General features: G+C 40.0%; 1 protein-coding gene across 2 annotated transcripts in view; it reads right to left on the bottom strand.

Moving 5' to 3' along the window:
• MAP7D3 (MAP7 domain containing 3) overlaps positions 1–19,514 on the bottom strand; it is a 42,403-nt gene that overhangs the window by 8,024 nt on the left and 14,865 nt on the right. For both annotated transcript variants that reach the window (XM_085570422.1, XM_085570421.1), the window contains exons 4-14: positions 19,038–19,201; positions 17,083–17,197; positions 16,128–16,160; positions 11,611–11,712; positions 9,814–9,912; positions 9,338–9,436; positions 8,139–8,264; positions 6,166–6,311; positions 5,639–5,769; positions 4,808–5,052; positions 378–513 (exon numbers count right to left, since the gene is read on the bottom strand). In XM_085570422.1, the coding sequence (XP_085426548.1) occupies positions 378–513; positions 4,808–5,052; positions 5,639–5,769; positions 6,166–6,311; positions 8,139–8,264; positions 9,338–9,436; positions 9,814–9,912; positions 11,611–11,712; positions 16,128–16,160; positions 17,083–17,197; positions 19,038–19,201 (1,396 nt within the window). The remainder of the gene's footprint in view (positions 1–377; positions 514–4,807; positions 5,053–5,638; positions 5,770–6,165; positions 6,312–8,138; positions 8,265–9,337; positions 9,437–9,813; positions 9,913–11,610; positions 11,713–16,127; positions 16,161–17,082; positions 17,198–19,037; positions 19,202–19,514) is intronic.

Here is a 19,514-nt window from a genome sequence, read left to right as displayed (position 1 = left end):
CATCCAACCACTGCCTAAGCTGATCAAAGGGAAGTTTGATACAGAGAATTTGACTCTTTCAAACCAAATACGAACAAACCAAACACAAGTGGTGTAAAAAAGGCAAGTTCTAGTTGTGAAACAAAAGCCCCACTGGTGTTTGGAAGGAAAAAGAAGCAGTGACTTCACAGGGACTGTGCATTATGTATGTTCTGAGATATAAACTGATGTTACACACAGTAACCTGTACCAGGTTGGTGCCAGTGCCTCTCAGCTTCAGGAACTCTCTTAACATTTTCAGGAACTTAAATGAACACTTAGAAAACATACACAGCTGGAGTATCCTTTACAACCATACCCCATCACTGAAAGCATCCCTTCCCTTCCTCAGTAGTTACCTTTCCTCTTCTTGTTTCTGAATTCTTTCTTGGTCTTCACGCTCTCTTTGCTCCCGTGCCAGACGTCGCTTCTCTGTCAGGATTTTAGCAGCTTCTTCAGCTGTGGTGGTCCCTGCTACTGTTTTGCTACCTGATTCTGCAAAGGTTAAAAGAATCTGCTGTTAGCAAGTTCCAGGAACTTAAAATTATGAAACATGTTATCTCTGTGAGATGAGTTCTTATGGCCAACTGATTCAGTACCTCTTCCATCAGTGCTCATCACATAAGTGATTGCACCCTTATCTGTAACAGGCCTGCAAGAGCCAAAGGGGAGCCCTGAAGGGACAGAGGCACAATATCTCACTGACACTGAAAGAGTAACAGCTCATTTCAACACTGGTCCAGCCATATTCCAGATGATACACTTAAAGATACTCTCCAATTATCATAGCATTTAAAAACATGTATCTGACAAGACACCCTTATTTCTGTAATGCTTGAACACTGAAAAGAAAACTGGGAAAAAAACTGCTTTAGGAAATAGCTTTCACTTCCTTCTAATAAAACTGAATGCATGGGACCCTAAAGAGGAAATTATAATTCTTTTATTTTTCTTGTTTCATAACATTAACATTCATGGCTTTATATTTACATAGTATCTTAGAGTGCAAATGATCATCATTTTATCTGGCCCTGAGGGCACATACTAATGACTTCAGTAATACCATATTTCTATACATCAGCAACAAATCAATTTCCAATTTACATGGAGATCAAAACAGCTTCAACCACCAGGTGAGTAGATCTTTGCAGGTCCTGCTGTTTATGCTTCTTCATGACCTGCCTGGTGCTATGGTGTCAAAACATCAGAGGCACTATTACAAATTAACCTCAGGAAAAAAGTCAAAACAGAACCATCTTGCCATCCAGCTGCTCTCAATATGCATACTGAAAGAACTCTGATTTCTATCAGTTATTCCCACTCCCTAGAAATATTTCAGATTGAATGTGATTTAAGAGCTCATCATCTGAATATTCAGAGAATCAGCTCTTGATGTCAGTAGAGGAGCAGCATCATAATTTTGGTGAGGACCTGCCTTTCTCCTAAACATTTCACAAATCAGCACATGTATTTTTGCTTAACATTTATACAGCATTGAAGTCAAGGTAATTTTAATGAATTATGACATCAGGGTTTGACCATTTATTTTACTTCTGACCTGAAGACAAATAATTCAAAACACAAGGTCATCATTAGGAACTTTAATACCTGAAAAGCTGCTTAGGCCCCATGGACACATAATCACTACCTGCAGCTGCAGGGTATAATTAACACACAGCAAACTCTCAGCAGCTGACTCATGGCTGTCTTTTGTGCATAAAAATTGTTCTTGCAGCCCTAGGAAAAGCATTTCAGCACTGACGTATAGTGCAGGCACAGAGAGTGTTCTAACATTTAGATTTATCCAAAGCTGAGAAAACACCACCTCCCCAGACAACACATTACTTCTGATGTGGGAAAAAGTTGCAGTGATGTTGGTACTAACAAAAATCAGCCTGTTCCAAATTCGACCTCAGTCAGAAGAGGTCCTCCTCCTCCTGAGCAAGGAAAACCATTTTGCATTTACAAAAACCATTAGCAGATCTGCCTGTTCAAGATAGGCAGATATTTTTCTTCCAATATTCTGTAATTTACTAGGTTTCATTTACTGTTGCGAGTGTACAGCCATGAAGAAGTCAAAATGTCTCTCTCTGTCATATGAGTGTACTTTGTGTTCAGAGTACCCACTTTTCACAGCAGAGGCCAGTTTTTGTTGCACATTTGCAATCTCTCCCAGTTGTATCAAATCTGGTTGACATTTAATGTCAGGTTTAACCTAGCTCCCCTCCTCAAAACTGAACCTAAATAAGACAACCTAATGCACAGCAAGAAGCCTAAAGGTTTTTTACTTAAGTTCTAGGGTTACAGCATGATGACAGATTAAGTATAATATCAGGTACTGACAGAAGAAAATTAGTCACAACGTTCAGAACACTGCAGATATGTAAAGAACAGGAAGGAAAAAGAAGAAAGGGTTGGGGAGCTGCCCACTGCCTTTTCACTTCTGCAGTTTTATTGATGATTTCCATATGGGTATTTCAATACTGTTTTCATCTCCATGTACCCCTGTACAGGTGTTTCCACAGAGCAGGACATGAGATTTCTCAACATGATTGCTAACATGCCTTAAGAAAATTCAGTCTTTTACACTCAGCTACCTTTTCCTTGTATACCTAGTCATTACTGGTAAGAAGAGTCTTTTTATCAAAGGACTTCCCTTTTTGTAAGGGAAGGAAAAAAAGAGAGAAAAGGCAAGAGAAACAATCTCTGAACACTTGCAAAATGTAGTACTAGCTGGATGGAGGGAAGATTCTAAGGTAAGTAATTAATTCACAATTAATCTAGGAATCATATTTCAAAGCCTTCAATACCCAGATACAAAATGTGAGGCTCCATGATAGTTTATTACCTATCATCATGCATAAGGTGAGAGCTCATGAAGGAGCACTTCTTATGCTTTAAGTTGAACAAGCCTTTTAATTCTCAGAGAAGCTGCGAGAGGCTGCTGCCAGAAATGACAACTGCTCCAGTCACTGAAAAATAAAAAGTGTTTTACTGCAGAACAGTATATTGCAGTAGGAAGACACAAAAAACAAGACAAAAACTTGATTGCTGTCAGCAACAGGCAAACAAGTTCAGTTTGAAGGAGAAGAAATGGGATGAAGATACAAGTGCACAAAGCTGAAAGTAGGCTAAACCTACAAGACCTAGAGACTGATTTGCCACATGCCATTCACTGGTGTGCTCTGACTTCAGAAGCTGTCAGGGACAGGGAATTGAACCAACCCATGGGATGAACTGCTGACACAGACCTGTAAAATGAAAATTGCCTTGAAAACCGAGAGCAACTTCTTAATGAAAAAGATATTGCCTCACATAGCAATATCGCAGTGTACCAAACCATTAAAGGAGAGAAATGAAATAATCTCTTATTTTGAAGAACATGCCCACTTTTGTTCTATGTATCAAACAAAGAAAAAGAGCTTTGCCTAGCCCCAGTAGGAATCACTACAAAGATGACTATTTTGAGATAAAAACTAAGCTAAAAGGAAAACAGATAAACTGGGTTAATACAGTTTCAGAAGTCAGTGTAGAGATGAGATAGATCAGGCATCCAAGGAACAAGGACAGAGGTACTCGCTCCAAAACAACTGGAAGATACAGGACTAGGACACATTGTTATGGAGGCTTCAACCAACTGATGACATTGATCAGAAGTGATGATGCTCTGAGGCACACAAGACATTTATCCACAGTATGGTAGCACACTGAGGGATGGACTGCAAAGACAAAGGACGGGACACCAAAGATGGATGTGCAACTCCATACAAACATCCACCTCTGACAGCCAGGCTTCCTTCCACAGGAACACATGCCCAGAGAGCTCTACCATGAGTGCTTCAGGTGAATGACACTTCCTCACATCCAACAGAAGCCATATCAGAAGGAGTCTCAGAAGTGGCAGAGAAGAGGAGCAGCCCAGGGAAGCACACAGGAACCGCACATGCAGTAACGTGCAGCAAGCACATGTTCCCACTTACCTGGTGTGTGAGGGATTCACCCCCAGTACTGCCCACTGGCTGTAACTTACAGTCTAAAGATCCCTCCTTTTCCTGTCAAGGGTCCCTAAGTCCTTCTGCACAGTGTATTGCCTGCCAGATCTCATCAGAAGGCTCTCCCAGATTCTGCTGGAGATGGCAGCTGGCATTTTCGCCAGGGACAGAGGCCAGGCTCATGTGGCACAATGAAGAGGACTAGAAGACCAATTACTTATCTGCTATATGGCACTCCTTAATCTACCAGGATAACTTCTCAGTGTGACCTGTGAACTGATCACTCTTCCCCAAGGCAGCAGTGATTACACGCTCACTGAAACTTAGGACAAGGTAGCCTTCAAGCATTGTGAAAACTCATCCTGTGATGAACAGGAGCTGATTTTGTCCCCCAAGAAGGTCTCTACAGGAGCATTTTAAGAACTACCAACTGAACTGAAAGACCTTTCTGTAGTTTAACTACTAACTTTACAAACTTAAGCTAGCAGATCCCTCAGCTAGAGCAGCTGAAGCCCAAAAGGCAAAGAGGATTTCTGCTTTTCTTAAAATTAAGTACAAGTAGTAATATTGAAAGCTCCTGATTTAAATTTCAAAGTCAAATAAACCAACTACTGCATTAAAATTCACATCCCCAAGTCATACCATGAAAAACTATTATATAATAAAGCAATGAACAGCTTCTGCCTTAAAGCATCCTACCCTGCAGGGCTCTGCCTCACGAGCCAGCTGTTCCCCACTCCTAGCACACACTGGAGAGGCCTGGAGCAGGAGTGAGTCAGACATTGAGAAACACCCACCTTCTTTGGTCTTTGTGCTAGCTGCTCCTGCATCCCTCTCCAAGGCTGGGGAAGCACCTTGATCTTGTCCTACTCCTTCTGTGCTTTTATCCTTTGGTTTGCTCTCTGCTTCAGTTTTCTTTTTGGTAATGTTTATAACACTTGGTGTGAGAGATGGGCGCTGGATGGGTGCTGATTTAGAGACTGGAGTAGGAGATGGTGGTCTTTGTTTAGACACACCAGGTGAAGGTGGGCGAGTCTTCTGTCTGTTGAAATAAAGAATATTTTTCAGAGCTAACAATGAAAACCTCAACCACGCACCTGAGGAGAGCAGTCTCCTTTGTTTAGTTTATATTACATATTTCACTTTCAAAAATAAATCCACCCACAAATTACTGGTGCCTTCCCCATAAAACTTAAACCAGAATTCCAAGAAACCTTGGGCAACCAGCCTTGCTACTTGGGGGCTAACATCAAAACAGGACTGCTAGCCCAGATCTCCATTTACTCCTCATCTAGGATGAACGTTGTGATTCCTTCCAAGAAACTTCCTATGCTAATACAGGTGGATCACTTCATTCAAAAGTTTGCAGGCTTTTGCTGGTTTTAGTGCACAGACTGCACAGAAGATTAGGGTGCACAACAAAAGTTGGGGTAAAAGCTGCATCCCTACTGTGGGAAAGGGAAATTGGACCCAAAATGACGACTTTTCTGTACAAACACAGCACAGCATAGGTCATCCAAACTCTAACAGCTCAATTGTCTTGAGACAGGAAGAAGCCTTCAATTTGTGCTGAATAAAAGGTGTTTACACATACCTGACAGCAGAAGAGGTTTAACCTGGGCACGTACCTGACTGCAGAAGGGGACGGAGGACGCTTCACCAAATTAGCAGGAGAGGGGGATCTTCTATGGGCAGACACAGATGGCGAGGGAGGGCGCCTCAAGCCAGAACCTGGGGATGGTTTTTCTGTCTCTGATTTCTAGAAGATACACAAAAACAAAATACTGCTGACTCTCTAGAATACATTGCAGACAAAGGAGCTGCTATTTCAACAAACAAGCAAGTGGTCAACAAGACACACTTTGAATTTCTTTTATGTTCCAAAACACAGACCTGGTCTGTGTTTAATTTTTACATAAATTAAAGTTTGGGAACCATAAGCAGCAAACAATATGCCTTCAAGATAAAAGAGAGATCAAGTACCATACAATTCCAATTGGATTTTAATACTCTGTATTTTCTAGGCAAATGCTACTGTACATTTCATTAATGCTTATTGAAAGCAGCCGCAAAGAGGGGAAACAGGATCCCATCCTGAGCTGTTGCAACCCCCCCAGATTAACAGAAACTTAATTCCTCTGGGTTTTCAACAAACCTGGGTTGAATCAGGTGAACTTGCATCAGATGAAGACACAGAGGACTTCAACCTGTCGATGCTACGGCTGCGCACCGGCACTTTAGGAGCTGGGACTGGGGAACTGATGGAACTGGCTGAAGCTGAACGAGGACAGAGGTGAGATTCTATAAAAGTTAGGAATTTGACAAGACAAAACAAGAACCAAGTGCACAGCATAAGAGCAGGAGAGAAGGAAGAGGGAGAAAAAGAGAAAGAGATATTGTGTGTGTTAGAAACCGTACAGGGAAACACCGCAGGCAGTGCACAGTGCAACGGGTCACAGACAGACACCACCACACAATTAGTACTTGGGAAGCAACAGCACCAAGAATAAACACTCTGAAAGCAGCAGTCTGGAGTAGATAAAAATAAAATGCTTTTCCAAAAATGGACCAAATTTGTAGTACAGCAGCATTACTTTAATTTTAGTCAAGTTGCATTTGATCACAACTGCTTCTGTATCAAAGGCTTACATCTTTCCTGACAATTTCTTCATGACAGGTTCAGATTTCAAGCATGTTTCCTCTATACTCAAGGAGGAAACCTCCCTTCTTTTCAAAGGTGATGTAAAAAAGGTCAACTATTTAACTATGATACCTTTCCTACCTGAAGTGTCACTCTCTTCACATATAAGATACTAGAAGAAATTTTATCTTACTACTTTTTTACTAACACGATCACAGACAGATAAGCACACATAGATGCAAAAATATTCTAAAACTAGATATTGGATTCTTCTGTAATTCAAATAAATTGTGACAAATGAAGCACATAGTTTTGTAACTAACTTTATGGAAAATACATTTTATTTTTGTATTTGCAGCATTTGTGCAAAGAGACCTGCATTCTGTTTGTGCACAGGTTGTGTTAAAGCACAGGTACTTTTCTACTGAAATGAAAAAAGTACCTCTAAGTAAACTCATAAAAATGTATCTTTAGTTCAGCAATAATGAGTGTCACATGCTAACAGTAACAGAAAAATGATGGCATTTCCCCACATGACATGAACTGAATAATTTATGGTAAAATAAAAGCAGCACATACACAGGTGTGTAAAAATATGACTATTGGTGACAAACCAAAAAATAAAACCTGGTTATTAGGCAAGGGGAACAGTGTGGAAATGTCACCGTTACTGACAAGGACCAAGTGAAATGGTGTAAGATAAAAAATAAAGATGTGATTTCATACTAAAGAAGAAACAGGCAAAACTGATAACACAAGATGAAGGTAAAAGAAGAGAAAGGACTCCACATTGGTTCCAGAGATGCATTTACTGGGGCATTATTAATTAACCAGTAACAATTCCAGGACATGTGGGATGCAGCTAGGGGGGCTTGCCCATGATGCAAATTCCTGCTCTAGTAAACTGAGCTTGCTGTGGACATATCAGGTCAGTCTGGACCAACACAAAACTGCTTGAGTCAGCCAGGGTTTCTCTCTTCTATTATACCCTGACTTCTCTTATCAGCTGAACAAAGCCAGCTCAGGGCTCACTGTACTTATCTAAAGGTAACTCTATTGTCATGTTCCTGCAAGAGTTTCTTCCCCTAAGTTTTGCACTTTGAAATTTTAAGTTTGCTTGTTTTTTTTTTTTTCCCTTTCATAACCTAGTACTACTCTAACCACAATGTCTGAGATTGAGTTGAGGGTACAAATGCAGGTCTCTGTCAGTTAAAAAAAACCACACACAGTTAAAAAATCCCCAGAATGAACACCAGCATCTGGTTCTCTGCAGAGCAAGTAAATCAGCACTGCAGTTTAAAAGCTAATATTATTATATGGTTTTGTAAAGTAAACATGCAACACAGCATGGGTAAGTAATATTACACACAACCATGTATTAACTGTCTGATTCAGACAGAAGTGTAGCACAGTTAGCAGCTACCATCTACGTTCTTGCTTGAAGAGCAAGTGTGTAAGATTTTGAGGCTTTGCTGCCCTCCTGTTACCTGAGGGGTCCTGTCCATCAGCCGACAAGGTAGCAGCACTTTTGCTCCTAGCTAGGGAGGCCTGTGTGGGGGCCAGGAGGCGGCTGATTACGCTACTGTCCAGGGGACTGAGCTGGGAGCGACGAGCTGGACACAGGAACAAACCAAAAAGGATCCAACATGAAATCATATCACGGAAAAGACAAGCAGTACAAAGCAAAGGAAGAATGAGCATTGTTGCAAATCGTAACAGTTTTGGAAGAACAATACTGAAGTCATGGAGGGGGAATTCCAAACTAAAAGCACAGAAGGGTTAAACAGTGCAATCTCTTATGCTGCACTTCCTGTTCTTGTCTTGCTTAGTACAAGTCATTTTAAAGTGCAGAGACTGGCACGTGTACAACAGAGGTAAATGCTGAATCCAGTCAAAGTATGAGACATTTTTGACTGAGCTCTTCAGAGCTACATTCTCTAGATTGCAGGAAAGGCTGTTTTGACATAATAAACAGAAGGCTTGCAAGTCAAAGCCAGCAGTTATGGTCAAGCATCGCCTGCACACACAGATTCACATGGACAGCACCCAACATTCTCTCACACAGGAAAGATTCTGAAGCAGAAATAATTTCAACTGTTGGCAACTGCTGCTAAAAAGGAAAGTTTCAGAATTGTTAACTCAGAGGGAAAAACATGTTAGACAAGGTGCTATTCTCCAGGTTTAGGAGGAGTTCCTAGGAATGAGGTTATTTTTAACCTAGTTGGGAATACACAGACCAAAAGAGACTAAAGTGAGAACAGGTTTCTTCCTTCTGCATGCACATGGTTTACTCCAGCAGCAGGAACAGAGAAGTTGCTTTTAAACTGAATAATGAAATGGAATTTAAAAAGCAAAGGTAAGATTTAACTAAGAAGTGAACAGATCAGTGACATTTTTACCATTTCTGACCCTTCAGTCTACCAGCTCTCAAACAGATTGCTTTATTAAGCAGACACATATTGCTATCTGTTTGCAGTGCCATATAATAAAGACTAAGGCTGCCTTAGAGGATTTCTTTTTCTGTCCAGAAGTAAAAATTTAACTTATACAATTTTATATTTAACACTGGGTAACTAAAAAACCATTTAAATGTCCTAGAAATTTAAGAACTTAGGAAGCTAGTGTAATCAAGCCCATCCAAACTTAAAAGGCTTTTTAAAAATATTTGATTTTATGAAACAACCACCTGTTTTTTCTTCCTTTTTCACTTTTTCTAGCTCTGGAGAGGATTGGGGTTTACTACTCATTCTACTCAAAGATGTGCTCCTCTTCTTTTCTGTTCCTCCTAGAGACCAAGCGTAAGGAAGATTATTTTTAACAAGATATGATTTTCTAACTTGCCATCCCATGCTTTGCTTTTACCAATCAGCTAAAACCATCAATGTATCATTATGAAGCACTATTTTCTCATGAGTTAAATGGTTTGGCTACCATTTGTCTACTTTCCCCCCACCCTTCCACATTTCAGAGGAATAAGGCTGGTTTAGAGACAGTTACCCAATATCTGGCACTGCAATGTGCATAATTATATTTATGCCACAGTGCACAGACTGCATGAATGCCTGAGTGCAAACATTTATAATGGAACTGGGACATGGTTTAAAGTCATTGAATATCCCATTTACTGCCTCCCAACTCTCAAAACAAACTGGTTTCTAGCACCTTTCTGTTCCACCTGCGAACCTTTGGGTGCTGACTGCTGGGAATGTGGAGGGACTTTGTTACTCAGTCTGTTTAATGAGGCACTTCTCTTTGTGGTACCTGGAAGTGAAAGTGCATGGATTAATTATGCTCAAAAGCCCAGAGGTACCCTCCAACACCTGCCCCACTTCCCTAAGAGAGAGAGGAATGATTAAGTTGCTTTATAATATTAAATTCTTCATAAGCAGAAAAACTGGATCAGGGAAGAACCACTTCATATAAAGCATTACTTCTTTAATTTCTGCATGTTTCTGATCACAGCAGTAGTATGTCAGCCACAACAGATTCTTGTTTGATCTATGGAGGCCATCCTTGTACATACTTAAAATACACCAGAATTTTAAAAGACAACTGCTCACAGTCTCTATGAGTATGAGTGAGCCTAGAATTAACACAGTAGTAAGTGGAGATACTCCACTGATCCAGGACAAGCATAATTTTCTCATTTCCACATTCTGCTCCTTCACCCTCCCAGGCACACATGCACAACAGAAGCAATCTGGTTTATTTTAGGACTGTATCTTATGTCCTGTGAATTTACCCATCTTTTTACCAAACATACAGTTCTCCCCAAGTGTCAGATTGAGAGCACAGGATCACTCTAAGTCACCCTCTCACCTCTGATCACATAGATCACTTGGAGTCCTGTCCAAATTTGTTGTATTTCAAGCCACCTGAGAATATTTCCTCCGAAGTGACTAAGGATTCACAAAGGATTTCAGGGTATGACAGTAAGTTTGAAAGCAATCCCAATTAGTTGATAATTAGTTACTTCCTTTGTAAGAGGTTTAATTTGTACTTTACAACCCTGCTTCTGACTCATATCCAGAGCTGAACCCTGCAGACACATAATATATAAATATAATTTAAAATCACAAGCAGCCTCCAGTGACTCAGAGCCCCTGCCAGTATAAATATAGTCACTGATTTCCCCATCAGGCACAGAATGGATGATCACAAATTTTTCTGCTGCATCACCTTCCAACATGAACCAGCAAAACCACCTTTAGCTGTGTCTGTGTCAGGGATTCTTTTAGCTCAGTTTGCTTCATCAGAGGTTGCAGCCTGGCAGAACACTGCAGCACACACCTAGCTGAATCTGCTTTTGTATTAAACAGCTTTTAGCTTATTCATCATTTTAGAAAAACAAAAAAGCAAAAGCAAAATCCTCCATGTTTGTGATATAGGCAGGTTCATACAAAACTCTGGGAAGATTCCAAATTAACAAAATCTCATGCTAAAACAAGCCAAAATATATGCTCCTACAAATAGTTTTTATTTATCTTAACAAGTATGTTGGGACAATTCTTTATCATAATTGATTTTTTCCCCTCTCATTGGCAATCAAATGACTGAAGCTGTCTAACAGAAAAGGACAGACTTTATTTTCATACTATGTCTATTTTGCTGAAATTTTAGAGTGTGAATTAAGGCATGCAAATCCACAGAGATGATGGGAAATTATCTGTGAATCATTAACCAAGATTTGACTTTAGTAACAGAATTACAGAAATAAAAAAATTAAAAACCAGCAGTTTTTACCATCGCTCTTCTCCTCTAACAGAGATCACATCAACTGGGTCAAAACCCTGAACAGTCAGGCTGGATTAAGAAATTGCATGAAATGCATCTGAGATCAAAATATGAAGTGAGTCACACAGCAGGGGAGGAGGGAGGAATTTTCCTTCCACCTCCTGTCTCCTCCCCAGGCACAGTTGAGCAGTGCCCTGCTCCCAGCAGCCACACACCCCCACTTACTTCGATCTGAGGCATTCAGAGGAGCTGCAGACGAGGACAGGCATTTGCTCACGGCAGCCTCTGCCTGTTTGAGGTTGGCTGTGGAGGGCGAGCGTTTGCTGGCTGTGGAGAGAAGTGATACCTTTAGAAGTCACCCTCATCCTGAGCCTTTCACACCTTGCTGGGAGCTCACTCTCCAGGTATTACATCCTGAAAGCTATTTACATTTTTGTTTGATGATAAACACAAAATTTTGTTTTCCTTTGAACAGGCTTGGTACCATTAGCACCAGCTGGGACAGGCACAGGAAAGGTAGAATTTAGTGGAGTCATGCCAAAATTTATGCATGTGTGTGTGAACAGGGGATTTTTAAACCCTGTACCCCTAACATATAAAGACAAAAGCTACTGAGGTTGTCTGTTGTTACCAGACTGGTAAGACACAGAAAATAACAACAAAATCAGGAAAATTTCTTTCTTCATTCAAACCAGTTTTTTAATCACTAGTTAATAAATCTAAACCATTTTTGGAGGAATAAAACCAAGTCCTAAGGAAAGGCAAGAAAGCATTCTTATTTCTGATCGCTTCACAAAGATTGCTGTATTTTAGAAATTGCCAATTTTTCTCTAAAAGCTACTCTTAAGTTCATGTTTCTTATCAAATCTGCAATTTTTCAGAAAAAAACTGCCACAAGAGGCATTAATTTCTTTTGGTATGTGTATACAGATACATATACACACATAAAGATCACATTTCGTGTGGCAGAACTGCAAGTTTATTACAAGGCAGATAAATACCTGCTTTTTAATTTCAAATAATGTACTTTCAGGATGAACACTACTCCAGAGTGTGAAAGCACTGGAAAAAAACCCCATACAACTGTTGCTACAGAAACTCAGTAAGCAGAAAACATAAATGTACATAGAGGGGTGCAGACCAGCACAACAAACATGAAATTCTATACATCTAATACAAGTAATTGATTTCACTGACACATTGCACAAGCAAAGATGATTAATCTGAACTCATTAGTGCATAAATACCAAAGGACACAGCAGCACTACTCACCACAGAGGCAACATCTTTTCCCTTTGCCAGCATGCTACAGCAGCCCCTTATAGCCAGAGCCAGGATATAAGGATTCCTATGGACAGCCTATGGGAAGCTCTTGGCACAGTGAACAAGAGCAAAGTCCCCTGGGATAAGAGGAAGATCTACTGAATCTAGTTTAGAAATTAAGATCTGAGCTTAGTGGACACTTTCCCAACATAACAAAATGAAGAAGAAAAAAAAAAGGGGGGCATTTTGTGAATGGAGTCTGAGAACTGGGATAACTAAACAGCCTTAAGAGGTTTCATATACAAAAATCAGGAAGCTCATAATTTATGTGTTTGGGTGCTTTTGAAGGGGAAGGCTACCCCCTAGTGTCTGCTCTTTAAAGGAAATCCTGCCTCCTGCCTGAACTCAACTGAGTCCATGGCCTCCAAACATCACAGAGACACTTCACACAAATTTCTCTTGGTTCAATTTAGCACTTCAGCACTTGTATGAAATATGAGATTTGGTCTATCACCTACTGGGACCCAGGAACAGAGGTCAATGCTTTTTCAAGCAATACATCTGCATGATCAGATGGCCTCAACTTCTTCCCTACCTCATTACAGAACAGCTTCTGCAAACTATAAAGCTCCTTTTTCTAATAAAAAAAAAAGCTTTAGAAGACAACCGGACTGACTGGCTCAGGAATATCCTGCCTATGTAGCACCATTTGAAAAAGTATCCCAAATAACGTCTTCGGGGGAATGTTAGAAAACATCCATTAAGGGGTTTGAAATCAAGAAGCACACAGCCCATGTGACACCAACTTCTCTATTTTGCTAATGGAGGGGGAAAGCAAACTGCAGCAGTAGAGCTGAAGAAAGCACATGTCTGCCATACAGCAGGACTTGGACTGGGCAAGGAGCTGGAAAACATGGGATCTTAAGAAAATCACTCAGAATGAGGAGCTTTCAATCCTCCCAAGGTTTCACTGAGAGGGTGCTGCAGCATTGCCTGAGGCTGGATAACATAAGGCTACATGAAATAAGATCAGCTGTCTCTCACTTCCTTCCAAATTTCTAGTAGGACAAGGAAGCTCTTTATTTAGCAAGGAAAGGCTCTGGCAGCCCCATTTCTATTCTAAAAGCATGTCTCCAGTCCTGATGCACCTGAACCTCTAGTTCTGCTCAGCAGGCACCACTAAAACACCCCCTTTACCAGGACTGTCATCAAGGAGACTTTATTGCACAGCTTGGCCATTTCTCTTGGCAGACCCACACCCTGCCTGCTTCATCTTAGCACTGACAGCAATGCCATTAATGTAACACTTGACTCTAGGGCTTTCATCCATTTTTCCATTTCTCCATCAGCAGAATCCCTGCTGTGGTCTCATGAATCACACTAAACATCCCACAGAACTGCTGATGGCTGGGGAAATGTTCCATTACATGGGCTTCACTTTCCAGAGCACACTATCACCCAAAACCTCTGCTCTGCCACTCAATGTTCCTAAATATTACTGTTGACACACCCTGTTCACGGAAGACATATCCTATTCTGCATTTTTTTTTGCACAGCACTACAACTGACAAGAATGCCTTTTGTCCTAAAATATTTAAAGAATATTTGAAATCAGTTCCCCAAATGGTTCTCATTTTAAGAAATGGGGCTTTAATCCCAAATCTACCACAGAATTTGACAGTGGAAGTATAATAATGGATTCAAATTTGCTCAAAACATGCAGTTAGAGAAGATGCACTATTCAGCTACAATGATGTAATGGAGTAGAGCTCATATAGTGTCATTTTTCAGAGTAAAAAAAAGGTAATTGTTGTCTTTCCAGAAAATGTGCAAATATACAGCAAAATGGACCATATAAGGATTTTTTAGAAAGCCAGCTGGATTTAAGTATCCCACATGTCTTAGGTAGATTTTCAATAATAATTAAGTAATGAGCTCCCAAAGTTAAAAAGACCTACCCTGAAATAGGAATAAATATGAGAAATGTAAAACCAGTCATGGTTCCACATTATACACCCCACAGATCATAGCTTCATGTTTGAAACATTAACATAAAATCAAACACAATTTTAAAACAATGTGGGTGCACAAGGGTTTGACTAGGACATTGCATTACCTGTTTATCTCCATTGCAATTTTTTTTCCAGATTGGTGCCAAGTTATCCAAATTGATCTACTGCTCCTGAACTATCTGCATAGTCACTTTATGATGCATAAATCACAGTTTAAGCACTTATTACATCAGGAGCATTTGTGTTAGAAGACATTTTATCTTAAATGTGCTTCAGCAGCACTGAAGATCCTCCACAACGGAAAGGACAGACAAGGCTCATTTCCTCACATAAGTCAGGAGAGAGCAAAGAACATTATTTTGTGTTTGTTAGAAGAATAAAACACACTGCTTTCTTAAAGATGTAAGGCAAATGTGATTTCCCAGTTTCAAGGTTAAATGATATTTGGTAGTCTGAGATACAGTGAATGGATTTATATATGTATCCAAGGAACACATGTAAAGCAGATAAACCAACCCAGCCAAACTGGCTCATTTTGGAGAAAATTAGGGACTCATGATGTGCAGGGCAAGGGAAGAGAAAAGTTAACTAAAATACATATGCTTCTGCTGTGTTGACAGAGTTGTTAACCATACTCAGTCAGACCTTCACTGCAGTTTCAAGTCTCACTTGTCTGTGTCACAGACAGCTGCACTGCATTAGTAACGTTGTGGGCATGCACAGACTGTCAGAATTCAGATTCAGCTGAGTCTCAGCTGAGAGTTTTCATCTCAATCTAGCCACAAGAAATAATTTTCCTTATTAAACATATGTATCAGTGATCCAAAGCATTTCTATGAATGGCCTAGTCTGTGCACTAGAAAGTGCCAGAAATCCAATGAAAACACATTTCTTGAATAGAATTATTTTTAGGTAATTGGGAAAGCTCTGATTTTGCAATACCCTTAATAGAAAAATTATTAAACTGCTCAAGAGACTCATTCCCTTTCACAAAGTTTCACTAAAATATCATTTGATTTTGCAAATGTTACTTCAACTGCTGGTAAACCAAAGCAAGAAGGAAACAAACCAAGACCTACAATGTAATTTTTGCAAAGTAATGAAACAGTCTGAAACTGCCCTTAAACCCTCCAAACCTTAGACCACTGAACTAATTCATATTCAAATACTTGCCCACAGAAATTTCTCTTCTCCTTGTGCTCTTTAAAAACCCAAATGAACATAAGCCTTTCCCTTAAAATCCACTCAGCATGCCATGACTTAAGCCATAGTTGAATTAGCTGGGAGGGATAGCCAAAATGAGGGGGCCTGCTTTCTACTTAGGGAATCACATTTGTTGCACAGCTGGCCAAGATCCAGGAAAAGATCTATAAGAAGATGGTTTTTCTTAGTGTGAGAAGAACTCAAGCTTAAAAGGTTAGTAGTGAATGCAAAATAACAGAAAAAGAAAATTTTATAAATCTGTACCACCAGCTCCACCTTCATCTGTGCTCTGCTGTTCTGTAGAAGAAGAAGGTTTGTAAGCTAAGTCATGAGGTCAAATAGCAAAAAAATGCAAGTTAACCAAAAAATGGGGATGCTGCATATCATAATGACAACTGATATCAAAGCACTTTCAAACATGTTACAAACACACACTCAAGCTGACAGAAAATAACAGTACCATACTCAGTACAATTCCACCAATACAGAGGATAGGCAGAACTGAAATATTTTTTAAAATTTATTTTATTCCTGGCCAATAACTTACACTATTTATAGGTGGTTAGGTAGTGTGTGAAAAGATCCCTTCTACTGCAATCTTTATTTGCTGGTCTGATTTCAGAATGCTTACAAGTAGAAACAGTTAATTGTGAAACAGGAAATTATCTGAGCTCAAATTAAAGACTGTTAAAATGCATCACCTAATCCAGAATAGAATCCATGTTCCAAGAAGCTTGGACTGACCAATGCATTTCCTTACCCACTACTGGACAGTCAAATAATCAGTCAGCATTCCCTAACTCCAAGGGCGTGTTTAAAACATTTTAGATGTGATATTAGAGTACAACTGGGTACTTTTGGTTTAATCACCAGTCTTGGCACTCCACTACATGAACTGCATTTGAAGGACTCTCAATTATCTTAATATTACAGATCATAATTCCCCTTATCTGATGCTTGAGGGCTGGCAGTGCTGTCATGTGTTGTATTTCCCATAGAGCTTCTCTCCAGCTCTTCCCAAGGTCAGAAATAGCTCTAAATCTGAGCAGCATTTCAGGGCAAGTACAGATATGACACCTTCCCATGAGCCAGTCACAGATCCTGCTTTAAAATCCCAGATAGGAAAGGATGCCCAGGTCCCTGTGAATTGTGCTGCATTTGCCAATGTTCACACAGAATATTCTGTGATTTCAGTCCTACTAAAAGCAGTGCTGCTTACCTGTTTTGCCTTCTGAGTCTGGAGTTACAGACCCTCCCCACGACCATCTCTTCTGTCGTGTTTCCAGCCGCTGACTCCGTTCCAAGGTGCGATGCAGAACTGCTTCATAGCGCTCCTACCAAACAACATCTCCATGAAGCTTCTAACTGTTAACCACAGCCACGCCAGGAAACAAAATACAGACCACCCCCAGTATGATTTATCATCTTTTTTACCAGGATTTTGTTACAAAAATTATCATGCAAAGAATGTTGGAGGCAATTAATGGCTTCAAAACACTGCAAACATGATTAGGTCGAGCTAAAGCACAGATAATCTATTCTGCTCTTTACTTAAAATAGCCACCAAACAGATTTCCTATTCAGAAAACAGCACTACTGATTTTCTAAATAGGGATGAACCCCAAACTGAGCAAAAGTCATCTGTTACCCTTGAAACTATTTCTATAATGAAGTTATTTCTAAAAGGTGATAAAAAATCTCCATTGTAAAATACCAAGTATAAAGTTATTTGTAATTTCAAAGAACTATAAAAACAATGACTGGGTCTTAACAGATGCTGAAATTATGAGAGGTTGAGATGTGATGAAACCAGGAACTGCAAGGCATAAAGGCAAAACTACAAAAGAAGACCAATCAAGTTCAGGCCCCAGCAATCACTCCTGACAAGGGGCTGAAAGAAGCTTTCACTGCTGTCTCCAGAACTAGTAACTGCCTGCAGGGGAGCTTTAGCTCTTGCGCATAAAAATGAACCGTAACCATGCTAGACTCCTTCTTGCCAGCCAGGTTTCCACACGTGTCAACAACACATTTCTCTTCTGGAATAGCTATATCCCAAGTGATCTCTTGAAGCAGTATTTTCTGCAGATACACTGCAGTAAGATGTCAAGGGAACTCATTATACAGCCATTTCTCCCACTTGGGGACACTAGACTTTCACCTGCTTTCAACACCATTTCACAACACAAACTAAAAAAGTCACTGTGCAAAACACACAATGTCAACCTGGAAAGAAGGGAGGATTCTGCTCACTGACAAAAGATAAAATTAAAAGTTTTTGTTTGAAATATAAAGCTTAGTTTCCCCTCTGTTAGAGAAACCTGAACTAGAGTTTACCTAAGGTGCCAAAGTACCCAGACATTATGTAATCTGTAGATTGTATTTCCATGGAGGTATCTGCAGTGCAGTAATTCTTCAGTCAGAGCTAGACATAAGCTTCACTTTACAAATGACAGAAATGAGCTCAAGACCTCAATATAGTGAGCTACAGAGATGTGCAGAATGACTGAGGAGCTATGGAGAGGTATATGAATCCTCATGTCAGCTACTTCTCAAAAGGATGGAATAACTTCATGTATTTATTTCTGCTGCCAGCTTCTATCCTCAAGTGAGTCCCAAACTCAAACACTGCCCTGCCTGTCCATGTGCAGTCAGAGCAAAGGCCAGTTGAGCACAGTCACTACACAGTTCAAAGCAGCAAATGACAAATACACAGATAACATCACCACCTTTCATCATACAGGAATGAATTCAGGTTTAGAAGAATTAAGAGAATGTGAGTCTCAGGCCACATCAGGGCCTGAGAAGGAAGCAAGACACAGAAATAAGAGAAGTAAGTCTAAGACCTGTCACCTATGTTGATTTACAGACAAAATCTACAAAGTGCTCTGAAGGCATTTGGAAATCTAGGAATATGGAGTGGGGGTTTTGCTCAAGTGAAAAATAACCAGTGGTCAAACAGCTACAGCTCCTGAAGTCCTGAATGCCTCAGCTATAGCTAAAGCTCTATGGGGAAGGTGAACATGTGCCTACATAGCCCACTGTAGATGTGGAAAATACTTTTCTTTCTAACACATTCATAATTTCCCTGAGTTTCTCATTCACAGCACTTCAGAGCATGGTAATGTAGGAAAACCATGTAGCTCTTTTAATCTATGGAACTTTGATGTGTGTTACCTTTTCCTCCTCTATTTTTTGTTTCCTCTTCTCTTCTACTGCTGCCCTCCGTTGTTCCTCTTTTTGCTTCATTTCTTTTAGCTTTCTCTGCCTTTCTTCTAACTGTTTTTCATACTGGAGTTTTGCCTTTCTCTCCTTTTCAAGGATCTGTGTCTCTTTGGCAGCTGTAAAAATATTTTTAAGAAAAAATTAAAATCAAACTTAGCCATTCATTGATATTGCAATACAACTTACAAGCAAGGGACTATCCAAGTATAATTCTTACCACCTGAAGTGAAAATGTACAGGAAGATGAGCTTGCAGAGGTGACAACAGACAAGAGACTCATCTTTAATTCTGTCCCCAGGCTGGAAGTGGAATTAGAACTTTGCCTGCTACTAGGCTTTACTGTCTAGACAGGAATATCAGGATATGTATATTCCCTATATTAAGCATACACTTTTCTTACCAACATAATGGTGATGTCTCTGTAAGGAA

This window comes from Lonchura striata, chromosome 4A, assembly GCF_050655825.1.
Source record: "Lonchura striata isolate lonStrDom1 chromosome 4A, ASM5065582v1, whole genome shotgun sequence".
NCBI lineage: Eukaryota > Metazoa > Chordata > Aves > Passeriformes > Estrildidae > Lonchura > Lonchura striata.
This window is presented reverse-complemented; position numbering and strand designations above follow the sequence as displayed.